This window comes from Fulmarus glacialis, unplaced genomic scaffold, assembly GCF_000690835.1.
Source record: "Fulmarus glacialis isolate BGI_N327 unplaced genomic scaffold, ASM69083v1 Scaffold47213, whole genome shotgun sequence".
Lineage (NCBI taxonomy): Eukaryota > Metazoa > Chordata > Aves > Procellariiformes > Procellariidae > Fulmarus > Fulmarus glacialis.
In genome coordinates this window covers 1-16,430 of record NW_009204499.1, presented here as the reverse complement: position 1 = coordinate 16,430, position 16,430 = coordinate 1, and the positions used below count along the sequence as shown (strand labels likewise).

General features: G+C 45.0%; 2 protein-coding genes across 2 annotated transcripts; one reads left to right on the top strand and one right to left on the bottom strand.

Moving 5' to 3' along the window:
* The first annotated feature begins 946 nt into the window (after positions 1–946).
* On the top strand, positions 947–3,095 carry LOC104074760 (B-cell CLL/lymphoma 9 protein-like). Its single transcript, XM_009575015.1, has one exon. It carries the CDS (start codon positions 968–970, stop codon positions 2,027–2,029), a length of 1,062 nt encoding a protein of 353 aa, XP_009573310.1. The 5' UTR covers positions 947–967; the 3' UTR covers positions 2,030–3,095.
* A 5,944-nt stretch (positions 3,096–9,039) lies between these two features.
* LOC104070390 (lysophosphatidic acid phosphatase type 6-like) lies at positions 9,040–15,871 on the bottom strand. Its single transcript, XM_009575014.1, has 8 exons — positions 15,742–15,871; positions 15,518–15,648; positions 13,884–13,971; positions 12,173–12,305; positions 11,337–11,437; positions 9,916–10,011; positions 9,544–9,709; positions 9,040–9,215 (listed from the first exon to the last, which is right to left on the bottom strand). The coding sequence occupies exons 4-8, from the start codon at positions 12,236–12,238 to the stop codon at positions 9,075–9,077; spliced, it is 570 nt and encodes a 189-aa protein (XP_009573309.1). The 5' UTR covers positions 12,239–12,305; positions 13,884–13,971; positions 15,518–15,648; positions 15,742–15,871; the 3' UTR covers positions 9,040–9,074.
* Positions 15,872–16,430: the final 559 nt, after the last annotated feature.

Sequence of the window (16,430 nt, the reverse complement as noted above, 5' to 3'; positions counted from 1 at the left end):
GGCCTTTTCCTGGGTTTTGTGATTGCCTTTGTTACAGAAGAGAGTGTTAAAGCGCTTTCTTGAAGAATACATCTTTTCATATAGGGAATGTGTAATGGCAGGTGACCTCAGCCAGGACTGAGGGAAACTGTCCCAGTCCCTACCTGAGAGAGTTAAAGGAAAAGTGAAATAAAACATTGTCTTTTTGGGCTGTCTTGTGGGTGAGCGTGTTTATACACGAAATCCAATCCCTGCTGATAGCTTAATGTTCGTGGGTACATATTTAATAGAAAAGTAGGCTGTAGCCCCTCCACCCAATTGAATTAACATAGTTGAAAGAGGGGATGAGTGGATGTTTCATGAGCAGCAACTGGTAGTGAATTCTTGATGAGTTTACCTGTAGCTTTGCTGTCTGTTTCACGCAATAATGATCAGAGTGGCTGAATATACCTGGGGAAACTGGCTAATTGAATAAGTTCATGATGATAGCTCATTAACCTTATTGATCACCGCCTCCTAGTCTTGAGGGTTACCTGATTTATCACTTCTTGAGTTTTGAAAGGAGATTCAGTCACCTCCCAGTGGACAAGTGTCCATATGCTGATAATCTGTCACAGGCATGTTTGTTACTGCCTGCATCATCTAGACTGCCAGGGAAGTAGTAAAGGAATGGGTTGGATTGAGATCCTACTTACAGAGCGGGCTTTAGTCGCTTTTTGATAGGGCAGTGACAAGCTTAGGGAGGCAGCTGTGCAGGTGGCATCAATTTTCTGGTTAAAATAACATCTTCCAGAGCCACTACTGATGGTTTTTTACTAGCACTGATTTTTTTGTGTGTGTGTCGGACTTGGTAGCCTTGCAGAAAGCTCTCTGATAGCTTTATTGATTATTATTAGCTGTTATCTAAATGTGATTCCTTATTTCTTCCCTAGGAATGGGCATTAATTCTCAGAATCCTCGAATTTCAGGTCCAAACCCAGTGGGTCCAATGCCAACCCTTAGCCCAATGGGAATGACCCAGCCTCTTTCCCATAACAACCAGATGCCCTCTCCAAATGCTATGGGACCCAATATACCTCCTCATGGGGTCCCCGTGGGACCCGGCCTGATGTCACACAACCCGATGATGGGGCACGGTTCCCAGGAGTCTCCAATGGTACCTCAAGGACGCCTGGGCTTCCCACAGGGGTTCCCTCCCGTACAGTCCCCTCCACAGCAGGTGCCATTTCCACACAACGGGCCCAGCGGTGGACAAGGCAACTTCCCAGCGGGAATGGGCTTCCACGGAGAAGGACCTCTGGGGCGTCCTACCAACCTGCCCCAAAGTTCGACAGATCCAGCACTTTGCAAGACTGGAGGCCCTGGCGGTCCAGACTCCTTCACTGTTCTTGGAAACAATATGCCTTCAGTTTTCACTGATCCAGAGCTGCAGGAGGTGATCCGTCCTGGAGCCACGGGAATACCCGAGTTTGACCTGTCCAGGATTATCCCGTCGGAGAAGCCTAGCCAGACACTACAGTATTTCCCTCGTGGGGAGGTGCCAGGCCGCAAGCAACCGCAGGGTCCTGGGCCTGGGTTCTCCCACATGCAGGGGATGATAGGAGAGCAGACCCCGAGGATGGGACTAACGTTGCCTGGCATGGGGGGCCCCGGGCCAGTGGGAACTCCGGATATCCCTCTTGGGACGGCTCCGACCATGCCAGGTCATAACCCGATGAGACCGCCTGCCTTCCTGCAGCAAGGCATGATGGGGCCACACCACCGCATGATGTCACCAGCACAAACGGCAATGCCTGGCCAGCCCGCGCTAATGAGTAACCCCGTGGCCGCTGTGGGCATGATCCCAGGCAAGGACCGAGCCCCTGCGGGGCTGTACAGCCACCCGGGCCCTGTAGGGTCACCTGGTATGATGATGTCAATGCAGGGCATGATGGGACCCCAACAAAACATCATGATTCCCCCCCAGATGAGGCCCCGAGGTATGGCTGCTGACGTTGGCATGGGAGGATTTAGCCAAGGCCCTGGAAACCCAGGGAACATGATGTTTTAAGCTGCTACCATAAGACTGGATGTTCTGATCCTTGTCAAGATGAGATTCCAAGTCCTGAGGGCTTTTTTGGGAGCTTCAGGAGTACAGTTTGGCCATGCAATAGGTGAAAAGAGACCAGAGGACGCTTTGGGAAATCTCGAATGTATGGAATTACCTGAAAAAAAATTATTCATTTTAACAGGTTGTTTTTTTTTAAGATTTATTTTTTAAAAATTATTTTTGTGGACTTGGGTATCCCGTGACGGCACCTGCTTTGAGAATCTGTAGCTGTATTTTGAGAATTGCCATTTGTCACAAGTTGCACCATTCTCTGTATGTTTACGTCCTTCGGACTGGCTTCTCCCAGGACTCTCGGTTATTTTTGGGGTTTTTTGTGTACTGTACTATATTGTAAAAGGGATTTTAGCAGAGACTTTAGTCTTTGGGGTGAGAGGAGAATGGGATTCTAGGCTGTTTACTTTAGGTGGAGAATCCATCTTCAGAACTTCGGACTATTTTCCTTCAACTCCAATGTATAGAAAAACCAAACTACGACCTCAGAGCAGAGTATTAATGAAAAGCACAAAAAGGAACTTAAGTTCAGTGAGGGGAATCTTTTAAAAGAAATAAATAATAAGTTAAGGACATATTTTTCAAATTATGGCGTGCTGTCCAGCACCTTCTGTCTCTCCCTCCCACTCTTTATTAAATAGGCTTCTCTCTCTCTCCGTCCCCTTTCTGTCTCCTCCTATGGCAGCTGCAATACATTGTGTTATTTTGGGGAGTAAATCTAGGAGAGCCTCTCCTCATGTGGGGACTCCTCCCACTTTTAGGAAGGGGCTGGACTTGGACACTGTTACATCCTACAGTAGTCTCTCTCACTGTTTCCTATTCTTCTTTTCTTAGAAACCCCAAGTGATTTTATTAATGTGGGAGTGGAACAGACACTAAAAGTTATCCAGGATTTTTTTTGTGGTTATTTTTTTTTCCTCCCCAGCGTAAAACGTTCTGTGTAACCTCCATTAAATTTGGTACAAAACCACTCGCCAGGGCTGTGGTGTCAGAAAAATAAAATATATTGTTTCTTACAAAATGAACTGTCGTCTTTATCCAGTCCAGTTGTTCCTATGTACATCAGATGGCTGGCCAGATGACTGTTTGCTCTTCCTTGTGATCACAGCCAGCCTAGAGGCCAGGTGGGGTAAGCTTTGGCAGCTCCTAAAAGTCTGGTCTGTAGGCAGCTGCGTGCTCCTTGCAAGGCAATTCTGTTCGCTTAATCCTGAACTGAGCGTGTTTTTCCTCGGGGTGAGGTCTTAGTTTTAGAACGCCCCAGGGACGATAGTTACGGTCGTCCTTCCTCAATTCGTTGAGGGTCAAGGAATAGGTGAAACTTGTTGTCTCCTGTTGGACTCCTGGTGAGCGTTTGCAGCACTACAAGGTATGTGGTTTTGAGCTATCCCTAAGCAGCGGCATCTGTCTGCTGAGCGCCAGAGTCCAATGCTGTGCGGGGCACTGCGGCTGTGTGTCCCCTTGGGGGCTTTGGATCGGGTAGGGTCTGTGATTGCTGGCGCTCTGAGGCCGAGATAGTGGGGAATGGATGAACTTAAATAACAAAGGTGAGAGAGAAATCGTCAGTGAGCAGATTTTTATCAAGACAACCCTGCTGGGTAAATTGTTGCTTTGCCGCAGTTTTCATCGATCGTTTCCTAATCCCCTGTCTTTTCAAACTTGCCTTTTGAGAGCATTTCAGCAAGAAGGTTTTATGGTTTTGTCTATGAGGAGTGAAAGACTGGATGCCGAAACATGTATTGGGACTTGAGCCCCACTCCTGGAGAAGACCAGGATGAGCCAGATGTGTATCTGTAGGGCAGGGTGTGGGCTCTGTGTCTGTCTGCTCCCTGGTCCCGCAGCACTGTATATGGAGTGTGTAATCTCTGTTCTTCCTTCCACCTACTGTTACTTGAAATTATTTCAATGAGTAGTTTCCTCAAAGGGCTGGCTATTAGTGTGAAACTTCTTGTGGAGAATGAGTATCTTGTCCGTGGGAGTTTTTCAGAGTATTAGCTGATCCTTAACAGGTGGAAAAAGAATTGCTGTCGGTGGCCAGCTTACCAAAGTTTCATAGCTAGTGTTACAAAATGAGTGAAACCATGCACTGCTGGAGGCATGCAAGCCTCAGAGCCTTCTGTTTCCTGCTTCCAAATTCACCTTTGTGCTGTCATGCAAATTTACAATGATTTTGGGTGAGAATTACTCTTTTGACAAAGTGTAGGATGTATGTTGTGGTGCTTCCCTCTAACAAGACAAGCAGTGTGCCTGAAGCACGGGCTTGTCAAGATTTTAGAAAGAGCTGACAATGACACAGTAAGTGTTATTTCTGTAGAGCGGAGTTACCTCTTCTTTAAATGGTTGCACAGCTCCCTTTTGAGGACCTTGCACGGGAATTGTCACAGTGCAACCTCTTTAAGTGCTGCCACTTCTGCCACGACTTCTGACTGTTTTTACTATGTTGAACAAAACAAACTTCTTGACTGACATAGAAATAACCTGGAGGGTTTGGGTTTTTTTTAACAGTCTTTCTCAGTGCCTCCTGTGCCTGTTGAGGTATTTTGAACAGCAAAAAGGTGATTTGAGGTAGCTGCAACTTATTCTAGAAAAATTAGCATAGGGGATTCACTGTTCAAAGCCACTTGATAGTGAAAGGATACATTTTAAAGATGCTGGATAATTAAAGTTCCTTCTGTGTCCGTCTAACTTAAGATGCTGGCATTTGGTATCTTAACGAGATTTTTCCTACAGAAAATGCAGAAGATGTGGATTCTCCTGAGTCCACGTAGCTGCACGCTGCCTGGTTTGCACCAGCTGATGGACAAGAGATGCTAATGCCTTAGGTGGCTCCGGTTGGAAAAACGACTCAGTAGATGTAGACTTGAACTTCCTTGTTTTGCTCTGATTCTACTTCTCCCCTTTTTGCGTCACAAATGGAAAAGCTTTCTAGCTGCCAGCCTTGCAAATTCACCTTGGGATCTGTAAGTCAGGTTCTGTTCTCTCCTGCTTATTTATAATCAATAGTAACTGTGACTCAGCTCTGGTAGTCATGGTGCAGTTGAAGAAGGAAAGTAGGGTTGCCATTTTTAGTTTGCTTCCCCTCCCCCTCCTCTTTTTTTTTTTTTAACTTTCAAATCATCCTCCTCCACCTTTATTTGAAAGAATGAAATAGACTTTATTCATACATGCTTGGCTGCTCTTCCTCTCTAGTAACATGGGAGGAAACAGTCTGCTGTTCAAATTATCTCATCCCAGATGGCTGCGCAGCCGGAGTGCAGAGAGACTTAAAAGGTAAACCCAGCAGATGGTGAACTTCTGAAACGCAAAGTAATGTGCCTGCTAAATCAAAAGTTTAAAATATTTGAAATCTGTTTGTTTTAAAGTAGTAGACTTGCAAACAGGTCATCTGTGAAGTACACTGGCAGTTTTAAGCACCGTCCAAATAAACTTGAGCTTTGTACCTGTATCATGGGCTAGCTAATCTACCAAAGAACATGACAAGCAAGTAGCCAGCCTTACGAGTTTAGTCCTGACCTCCTAGTGGTATCTAATAGGTGACATTTCAGAAGACAGACCAGTATGTGGAGATCTAATCTGCATCAGTCTAGGTTGGGATTTGAATGCTGGTGGTGCTTCTGGTACAATACACGTACCCTGACTTGGAGTAGATGTGGGAGCCTGACTCTTCCTGAGGGTAAGTGTGGATCCTAAACACACTTCTTAGACTGTTGGAACGCAGCATTTGTTGTGCCAGAGTGTTGGGGCTATTACAAATACGGTATACACAGAGCTTAATTTTGCAGTGCTTGGTATGCTGACCATCTACTATGCTGGTTTTCATTCTGGTGGCAGAAAAGGCTACGTTTCATTGGTGGTCCTCCTCTGCACTCACGATGGTGAATGCTTTCCTCGTGCAGCCTTGGCAGGCTGTTGGCTGAAACCTGTTCCCTATTTTGATACTTCTCGAGGAGAAATGATCCATGTTTGATATACTCTGTATTTAGTAGAGCGCACTTCACTGTATTGATTGATAGTAATTCATAACCTAAAAAAGGTAAGTTGTCTTGCATATGTGCTGTGTCATCTTTCTGGCGAGGTGACCTCTAACTGAAAGATTTTTTCGGTTTTTAGCCAGTCCACATAGTTTCCAATCATTTGTTAATGCTGTTTGTTGTGGTAGCTGTGTTACACCTAGCTTTATCATGCTCTTTCTGCTTAAGGTTAAAGTGCATTATCAGGGGTGTTCTTCAGGCCTTAAAAAGACCCAAACCCAAACTGCTAGCTTTATTATGTTGGGTTTATTGGCAAATATACCAAGCTCACTATCCTCTTGATCTCCTTTGGACTTTCAACCAGCAAATCTTTCGTGACGAGATGTAGGTCCTCATGGCTCATTACGCACTCAGGTTTTAAGCTTACGGTTGTTTTGGTTTGAGTCAGAGCATGAGGCAGGAAAGAAAAGTGATGCTGTTTTTTGTCTGGGATACTAAGAGAGTATACCTCTTAAGAGGTCTGAGTACTAAAAGAGACGCCTCTTAAAAGAGGATGTTTTACATGAGGAGAAAACAAAACCCTAAATTGAAGTTAACATCTTTCCTGCCAATTACCTACTATACTAACATTGCCTTAAATGAAACATACTATATGAGGATAGGTTTGCAATGCAAAATGAAAAAAAAAAAAAAGTCTTTTAGGCTTAAGTTGACCAACCTGTGTTAACTGCATTGGACTGAAATAGCAAGGGAGGCAGACTAACTTGGGTTAGCAGCTCCAGCTCAAGTTTGAGGGAACCTGAGGTTGAGTATGTCAGCTGCTCATGTCAGCAGTTCTCATATTAACAGCCCAGGGTAAGAAAGTTTTGGGTTTCTCTTTCTGTCCTCTGGGATTTGTGTCTTTCCCAGCTCTTGCAAAGAGTTGGCCTATTCATGTAAATGACTGGTTCCTTGGGAAACGGTTGATTTCTGGAAATTTTTATTCCATGTGCTCAGAAATGCCTCAGCTGTTCCATGCTGAGTGTTTGCAGTTCAGCACTTCCCACTTACCTGGGTCCTTTGGTCTTAAAACACTCTTCCACTCTCCCACCAATCCTCTTCTGAAATCATTGTTTACGCTAGTTGTGGTCAGAAATAACTCCTCCTTCATACTGTGGGCCACGACTACCATGGAGTTGCTCAGTGGGATGAGACCAATGCATGGCCCAACCACTTCCACACCAAGGGTAAGGGTAAGGCTGGAGCGGGGCACAGAGGGCACTGCAGAAACCCTCTAAGAGACAATGATGAAGTAACCTGTTCCCAGGGGAGGCTTCTTCCTAGCCGCTGCCAAGAAGCTGGCCTGTCTTCTGCTGTTACTGAAATGTATGTTACCCTGCCTAGAGTGATACGATTATTTTAACAGTGTAAATGCAGTGCCCTTTAACAATCTCATGTGCACTAGCTCGCACTGCCGAGTTCTGTGGGTCTTGACCGTGTTGCAATTTTTAACCCAGTTGCTGGTCAGTTTTGCTGGGGGGTGCTCCTAGCTCTTGTTTAGGAGAAGGTATGTGAATTCCCCCTTTGTCTACTGGTATGGCCAAAGCTTCTGATGCTGCTCCCTGATACCCCTTTCCCAAGCAGCCCGTGCCTCCCAAATAACTTGCAATTGTATGCCTAATGTTTCCATCACCATTCTCCAAATACTTTATACCGTGCATATGAGAGAGCTTGATTAGAGCAGAACACACTGTTCTTAAGCAAGGGTAGGCCATTGATTTTTATGTAATGGCATTATGTTTTTAGGCTGTATAAAAACTTGGTGGAAAATAACAATGTTTTGTTTGCTTTTTTGACAGCTTCTAATAGCAGTTCAGTGAGACCTCCAGCAATGTATTTAGTATTCAAATTATTCTGTTCACTGTGCGTGGTGTCAACATGTAATTGTGGTGGGGGCAGGCTAATGAAAGAGTAGAGGTAAATCCAGCCCACGCTTCTCAGGGAGAAGGTACTGTAGTGCCTCCAGTCACATATCTGTCAATGACTTACATTAACATCACTGCAGTCTGTTTTTACTAAGTGAGAAGGGGTAATATAGAACCAAAACTGCAGGGCCATTTTAGTAAGTGGTCCCCCTATTTTAGTCTTTACATACCCCAAAAGTAGGTCAGGATCCAAGTTTTATTTACTGATTGAAAAATGGGGATTTTGGCAACATACTCATCCTTAGCACTGTCTTACAGGAAAAAGTGTCATCATCTCGTCTAGGAGTACTTCTGTTGGCTATGCTGATATATTCCTGTTTCAGCAAGTGCAAAATAGATGCAACGCTGCCCAAAGCTGAACTCAATAGCTGCTCCCCAGACTTCCTTGTTTAAAGCACATTAAGCAGAGTTCACAAAGAGTGCATGTTCTTGTACTTGGCCCACTGAGGTGGTTTTGCATGTTCACAGCAGAATTTCCATAATTACAGGAGTGCAGGGAAGAGGTCTGGAGGCTTTCTGTCCCTTTGGAGAGGTTTTGTGTGTACAAAAATGCCCTCAAGAAGATGGGGTAGCTAAATGCTATGCAATTTGGGAAGTTCATCTGTCTGCAGAGCAACCCTCCAACATGACAAAAGAAAGGGAAAGGCACAGTGGCTTCTGCAGTTCGCCATACATAAAAGCAATTGTTATGTCAAAGCTCTCAAGTCTAGTAGCACAGAGCAAGCTGGGCTTCATCCCACAGTCCCAGCATACGAGGAACAGGTATGTTTTCTCTCGTATTCCTGAAGCAGCAGGGCAATTTAAAAAGATCTGTTCTCTCCCTTGCTGTTTTCAGCCTCTCTGTGCTTTTGTGAACACTCAGAAATGAACTCGAGCCATTCTGTTACATGGCTTCTTTCATCTTGCTGCTAACAGTGAAAAGTGACACTGTGCCACCCTGTGTCTAGTAGGAAAAAGTCCCCTCATCTAAAATATCTTTAGAATAGGGAAGGCTGGCAGGAATATAAAGAAAAATAGTCAAAGATTGTGACAATAAACTAATTTTAATTTAAGACAACTTATTTATGAGTCAGTTTCCTGATTCCCCTCCATTTGGGAGCACAGGTTATTGTACTCCTCTGGACTGACTGAGTACCGTGAAAGAACTTCTAGAAATTCTTCGAGTGGGCAGAGACCTGCTCTGCATCCTTTCACCACTTGCTCCTGCAAAGGCAAAGAGACAAAATCACAGATCTTGTGCATTGCCAAAGCCCTTTTTTGCTGATACTGATGATTCTGGGGTAGGGAAATATGCTAGTCGAGGCAACGACACAGAGAGGCAGAGGTTCAAAGTCTTTGCCTAAACTCACACTAGATATAGCCAGCTCAACAGAAAAGATACCTTGGCTACCATAGATGTGCTGTAGGTGTCTTACTCTGTTATCTGGCTTGACAGCATGCTTGGAACAAGTCTTGTTTCACAGCTTTACATGCACGCACAGCAAAACCAAAAGCCCAAGATTTGTACGATGGACTTCTCCTGGGATCTTACCTCTCCATGGTAAGACATGCGAACAAACCACTCTTTGGACTGCCGGTGCTGATACAGTTCCAGGGTCACATCTGCAGCATAAGGTGGCCACTTGCGATCAAAGGTGCCCAGTGCCACCAGGAGAGGAATAAGGGTAATGTCATGAGAAGCATAGAGAATGAGCTTTCTGATAAAAAGGGAAGGGAAAAAAAAAAAACCAAACCTAAAATGTTAGCTGTATTCCTCCATGGATAGCCAGTAGCACTCATGCTTTTTCTAGCAGATGAGCACTCATTCTCTTTACCCGCACATTCAACATCTTTCTGGACCAGCTTTTCACACTGACAGCGAGTCAGAATTTATAACTATTAGAGGATGAGATCTGCCCTGTACCTGCCCTTTTCAGCTGGAGATGAGGGCTCTACTGCTCCTGTAATGTTCTTCTGTAACGTATAGAAAAGGAGACCAACACTCATCTGAAGAACTTCTCTATAAAAGAAGCAGAAATAAATCTACTAGTTCAAATTAAATAATTTCAGACGAACACCTAGGAACCTACTTTTCTCTTACAAATTGATAATGTATTGAGTGTAGCTAAGAACTATTAAATGCAATTCCTATGGTTACTTTTTATTTCAGCAGGTGCATAGTCACAGCAGAGATTCCAATATGATTGCAGATTGGGAGGGGAGGGGTGTTAACAAGCATGAGGTGTGGCCCACATAAAGGGAAACCTAGAAACTCCTTTATGTTCTCTATGCTATTTTGTTTCCCTAGCTGTGATTTTTGGATGCATGGTTTTCAGCTAAGAAAGATGACTGTAGTTGACTGCAAAACAGCAACTGAAGTGGTTGGGGTCTTTGTCAGGAAGGGGAGGAGCAAGATTCCAGAAGGTGGTGGCTATATTTAAAAATTAGTTTTTATCCCTGTATTGAACAAAGAGGAGATCTTTAGACAACTTCTGGTGTGAAGAAACTCCCTCTACCTAATGAATACATCAGCAGAAATGGAGGATAAGTGTGACTGTGGCTCTCCCAGGTGTTGTGGGAGTGGGGGAATTAGTCTTTCAGTGGGAGATCTCTAATACAAGTTACACAAAAGGTAGTCCTATACTGCTACCTGAGAAGAGCTGGTGAATGTGGCAGCTGTGAATGAATCTGAAAGGAAAACAGCTGCTAGGCTAGCAACTCAGCCATCTTTACAGACAACTGTGGAGGAGGTGATTAACTGCATGGAGCAGCAGATTCTTTTGCAAGTAGTTACATGTGTGCAAGGCCTGGCATCACCTTTTCCACTAGCATCAACAATTCTCAGCCCAGCTGTGCAGGTGCCATCCCTGGGATAAACTTCCCAGGTTGGAATTCAAATTGTACTTGTGCATCTGCAAGGGCAGCCTTGCCTGTGCAGCCTCAGTGCTCAGGCTGGAAGTGTCTCCTATTCTCTTCTGCTTTTGCCTTTGACACAGGTTCACTTAAACAACCGTGGCAACTGCACATTCACTGCCTGCCTCAGTGGCTTACTACTGTTCTTCGGAGACTACTCTTCACGACTGTCACCAAAACAGGACATAAGCCCACATCTTGGCCTCTTCCATCTGGACTCCTCTGTCCTAGCTCATGTTCGTGACTCAAGGCGCTGGACTTTACACTGAGATGGCTGAGGCACAAACCTCTTGAGGGGGCAGTAGCCTCTGGTGGGGGAATGCATCAGATCAGAAGGGACTTCTATCTGCTGCAGTAAAGTGGTGTAGCTCATCCTCCCTGGGTAAGCCTAAGACAATCCCTGAGGCTGGAGGCATGGATACAGGCAATCACCTTGAACCGTCGTCCAGAAGGAAAAGCAGCGAGTCAACAGATCGACGCTCAACTGTCTGCTTAAAGTTCTTCAGCACAGGGCAGCTTGGCAAATTGTGCACCTGGAAGGAGAAAATGTAGCGTAACAATAGGGTTTGACCCTTTCTGAACCCAGCCTGAAGACACATGGATGACTGCCCACAGAAAACAGCTGTTCATGTCACAGCATTTGTACTACAGTACTGTACTACGGTATTCATGTGAGGAGTTCTAGGATGGTTTTAAACATACAGACTTGCTCCGTGTACCAAAAGGATGGATGTTCGTTCTTGAGGATACTTTTCGATGTGAAGGGAGTGTAACGCCTTGAGCTATTCAAGCGACAGCCAGACCAATTACCATTAGCTCCAGCGAAAAAGAGGTACTAAGCGGGGTACAAATATGCCCAGCTCCCTTCCAGTAGCAGAAGCAATCTGGCTCACAGGTAGAATGCTGGACCCAGGATTAAGATGACTCTATCAGGTGCTGACTGCCAGAGAATGGAAAGCACTTTGTAATGGGGTAAGCAAGGCCCAACTGCTCTCTTAGCTCTACTTCATTACCCTTGAAAGAGATACTGCATTTCAAGGTAAGAACATAAATACTGGAGATGCATCTTCATCCATCCTAGAGCAAGGCTGACTCCACATCTTGCTTTTTAAAAAGGCCATGCTATTTCTGTAAACTTTCTGGATCGCATAGAAAGGTACTGGGGTACCCACTGGTATCAGTGGGTGTTGGCACTCCGTAGTTTCCTCCATATGCATGGTAAAAGGATGTTTCTTTCTGTGACAGTGCAACAGAACTGCTCAGCTCACCTGCTCAGCAAGAATGTTATCAAGGAGGAGAAAAAAATCCACAGACTTATCTCCATCAATACCCATCTTCTCCTTAATTGTTTTCAAGTCATCAGAGATACCTGGCTGTTGCAGAGCATTCTTCAACTTATGCCTGTCAGGGAATTAAGAAAACAAATGAAAAACTGTTCACACATCAGACTTTCTATCTTTTGGGGTTTTTTGTGACCCCAGCCCAGTGGAGTTGTCTCACATCAGTGAGGGGTAGAAGAGAAGCACCACAGGATACTGAGGGATTCCTGATGTTGGGAGTCTAAGTTGCAGAGCGGACAGACACTGTGTCTAGGCGTCAAGGATCGGAGCTGGCTATCTGCTCGCACAGAGGTGGGGGAAAAAAATTAAGATGAGATGTGAACACCTCAGAAGTGGTTCCCATAAGCAAGGGCTGCGTATCAGTTAACAGATCTGGTCATACTGGAACAGTAGAAGTCTGTGTCTTTAGGAAGTAGCCTTTAACTGCCTTATGAAAAAAGAAAGGGTAGAAGCTTTGAACGGATTGCTGTATGGTATGGGAAAAGGGAAACACCTAGATACTCACTTTTAGCGTAAATTGACTTCTTGCTTCGTTAGAAGCCGTTTGCCTCTTTACACTGTTTTAAATTTTATTTTAGAAAGTTTAGCTGAGAATATCCATGCTGGCCATGTACTTCAAGCAGAATATATTGCATAGGTTTTGTTTTCCCTGACCCTGATCTGTTGGGGAGGAGGTGGGAAAAGCTTTTTAAGCTTGCTTTTTATTTTTTTAGAAACAGCTCTAGTTTCTGTTTGAAATCAAATGTGCTAGAAGTTCTGGCATAGGCAGCCTGTAAGCTGAGGCAGCGCTTCTTACTGCAGCTTAAAAAAATCCACCTTCACGTGGTCACAAAATGTGCTCAGTTGGTGGGCTGGGGGAAGGGAGCGGAAGAGCTTGCAGTTTACTCCTTTTTTGGACAGTTGATGTTACTAGAGGAGTAGGTCTGCTTCTATGGGCCATCACCTCACCACTGTCAAGAATAACCCTTCACAGAGTCAAGCATTACATAATGAGCTTTTGCAAGTGAATTCTGACAAAGCTTCAATTTTGGACAAAAATATGCTGGTGTACAATCCAACCAAACTGTAACACATTTGCCTCTCTTGTTCAGTTTCCACCCAGTGTCCAACCTGGCACAGGCATTTACTTGACCCTGCAAACATGAGTGTTCTTTCTATGTAGGATGTTCCTTACTTTACTTCATTAGTCTTTGTCACATGTGTCAAAGCTGAGTATATTTCAGGTATAAATGTGACAGGAATGTTATAATAAGCCCCAAACCAGAAGCTGAATATAAAAAGGAGGCCCAAATTGTTCACACCTGAAAGGTGTGTTAAGGGATGTAGATGACATTAATTCTGCCCTGCAGCAATGCCGCAGAATAGCTGTACATTAGCTGGTAATGAGTGTTTGCTAGACACAGACTAAATTAAATTGGTCTTTCAAGAAAAAGTCTCTGTATTTTTTTTCTTCTGGTGCCACTGTTTGGTATATGACTCTGCTCACCGAGTATTTTATACAACTAGCTAACCTTTCCCAAAGAACAGTAAGTGGCAGGGGAAGAAATTGGGAAATGGGAAGAAAACATGCTGTTTTAAATTACTACTGCTGAAATGAAACAGCAGTGAAATCATATGGGGAGGTATGGCTGGCAATTACCTGCTCAAGCATTTCAGGCGCTGGCAGTTGTGGTAATTGGGGTAGAGGATTTCAGAGCTTGCTTCATCAGTGACAATGACAACAGATCCTGTGGAACGAGAAGGAAGCTTCTGTGATCACTAGTGCATCTGTGTGTCTTTAGACTGGTTTAATCACTCCCACAGTCTTTTTGCTCAAGTCCATTGTTGTCAACTAGCAATTCCCCCTGAGCTATCACTTGCAACACAAGCCACTGTGCTTGTTTCTGTGCACACAGCATTTAATTCCACAGGGATATCTGCTGTGCACCTTGTAAAGCTTTATAGTTGTGTGTTTGTTTTTTCTAGTGTTTGTATGTGACAAAAATTAGTTTCTGTGTCATGAGGTATAAGGAGCTCTGGCAAGTCACTTCTGCTATTTGTTCCTGGAACTGAATACAGAGGGAGCAGAGGCGAGATCTTCAAAACCCAGAGCGTATTTCTAGGACGTACAAGTAGTCAACTGTAGGATACAGCTGAAAGTTAATCCAGATACCAAACATGTAAAGGGTCTTGGTACTCCTATGGCTGAGATACTTGGGTTTTTCTGAGAAACTTTTCAGATGAACATTGGACCTGGAAGTTTTGCCTTATTGATAGTGAAGTGGGTTAATGCTAACTTCCTCTGTAGGTCTGAAATTGCAGCATTCATGGCAACAGATCCAAGCTGAGCACCAGCAGAAAGCTACACAAAGAGAGAGAGCAAATGACAAGTTGATAAAGAACATACAGAACCAAGAGAGTATGGGGAAGAGGGCCAGGCGTGAAGAACCGGGGAAGGAGTAACGACCAGGAGCCAGAGAGAATTGGATTGTGCAAGGTGTGTGCATCTAGGGAAGACTGAGAAAGGAAAGGCACTGGTCAGAAGTCTCCCCAACCTTCTTTCTGCTGTTGGTACAGCCCAGCTAGCAGGCACCGTGTGGACTCCAGATTCCGGAAAATATTAGTGGAACGGATGCTGAAAGAGAGAAGGCAGTTCGTGAGGTAGCACTTTCTCCTTCATGGGGTGCGGCTGCAGCTGGGGAGGACTTGCTGCAGCTAAGGGTTCTGCTTTCACCGTGGCTTTGGAAACCTGTGGTGGGATTCATCTTGCCTCACTACAGACACCTACAGACACCTTAAATAGGCACCTATATCTGAACTGCCCTTTAACTTCCTTTCAGAGAGTGGGGATAACAAATTGGCACTTCTCTGGTGTAATTTTTATCTCATCCTAAACCAGATATTCCCAGCATTACTGATGTGAGCAGCAGGAGTGTGCTTCATCTCACTGAACTTCAGCTATTTAATCTACTGTGAGTTAAACTGTGCTCCAGAAATGCCTGTTTCTCTTCACTCACCATAAAGGTGCATAATACTGCTGTCAATTGCTAAACCTAGGCGAGATGAATCTATCCCTGGCATCACTCTCAGGACTGTTGGGGAATTGGATGCTTTTTGTCACGAGTGAGTTCTTGTACTGGGCCTGGCAGGCTGAGCAAAGATGAAGGTGCAGGAGCCAGCCAGTCTGCTATAGGGTGGAGAAGGGTATGCTGATCAGAAAGTTTCCCTAGCACAGGGCTACTCGTTAGGAGTGAGGAAGCGAGGGCAGGGCCAGGAGGGAACCGAGAGACTCACAAAACCTCAGCAGGCTTAAATGTTGGTGAGAGAAAGTTGGCTTCTTCCACATAGCTTCTCCTCAGCCTTTCCCCCAGGGCAAACATCTGCTGCATCCCTATTGTTGTCAGCTGTCCCGCAATTGCACCACCCTAAGTGCAAAGAAAAGGAAGGGTCTCCAGTGGAATATGGAAATAAACAAGTCTACAGAGGGAACACGAAACCAACGTGAAAGACAGCCTCACCTTGAATGTGGTCTTTTTATATTGCTCCTCATAGCGTGAGGGAGGTCGAGGTCCTCCATTTAGGTCAGTCACCATGTAATCAAACTTAGTCTGAGCAGGTACATCTAAAAGACTGGGATGCCATTCCACCTGTTTCAAAACAAACGAACAAACAATGCTTCAGTGAAAAACAAGGACTTTCAGGAGCATTAAACCAATGCTGGACTGTTACTCTGTGCTGCCTTGCCAATAACACAACATTGAGCCAAAGAGAACCAATCTCTTCATACAGCATGTACAGAAATGACAGCAGTGCTGCATCTTGGGTTTGATGATCTGCTGTGCGTCGTGCACAGATGATGCGCAGGAAACATAGTACTTGCTTTCCTCCCCTTACAGGAGAAGAATCTGTAGGAAATCGTTATTGCTGCTATTTGTTACACACTGAAAAGCTTCTTTAGCAAACTACCAGAACCAATACCTGCCAGCTCCCGAGGCTGCCTCGTTGGAGGCTGAGGGGAAGACGGATCGATCGCAGTAACTCCGAGGCAAGTAAGCACACGTTTGCCGAGTACCCTCCGTAACGCGCAGTGCTGCGGCGGGCGGCTCAGCGCCCGGCGTTAAAGAGCGAAGCCCTGGGAGCCGCAATAACTGGTGTTATAGCAGCTGCACCCCGGGTCGCCCACCCCCGTGTCCTTCCTCCGAGGGCT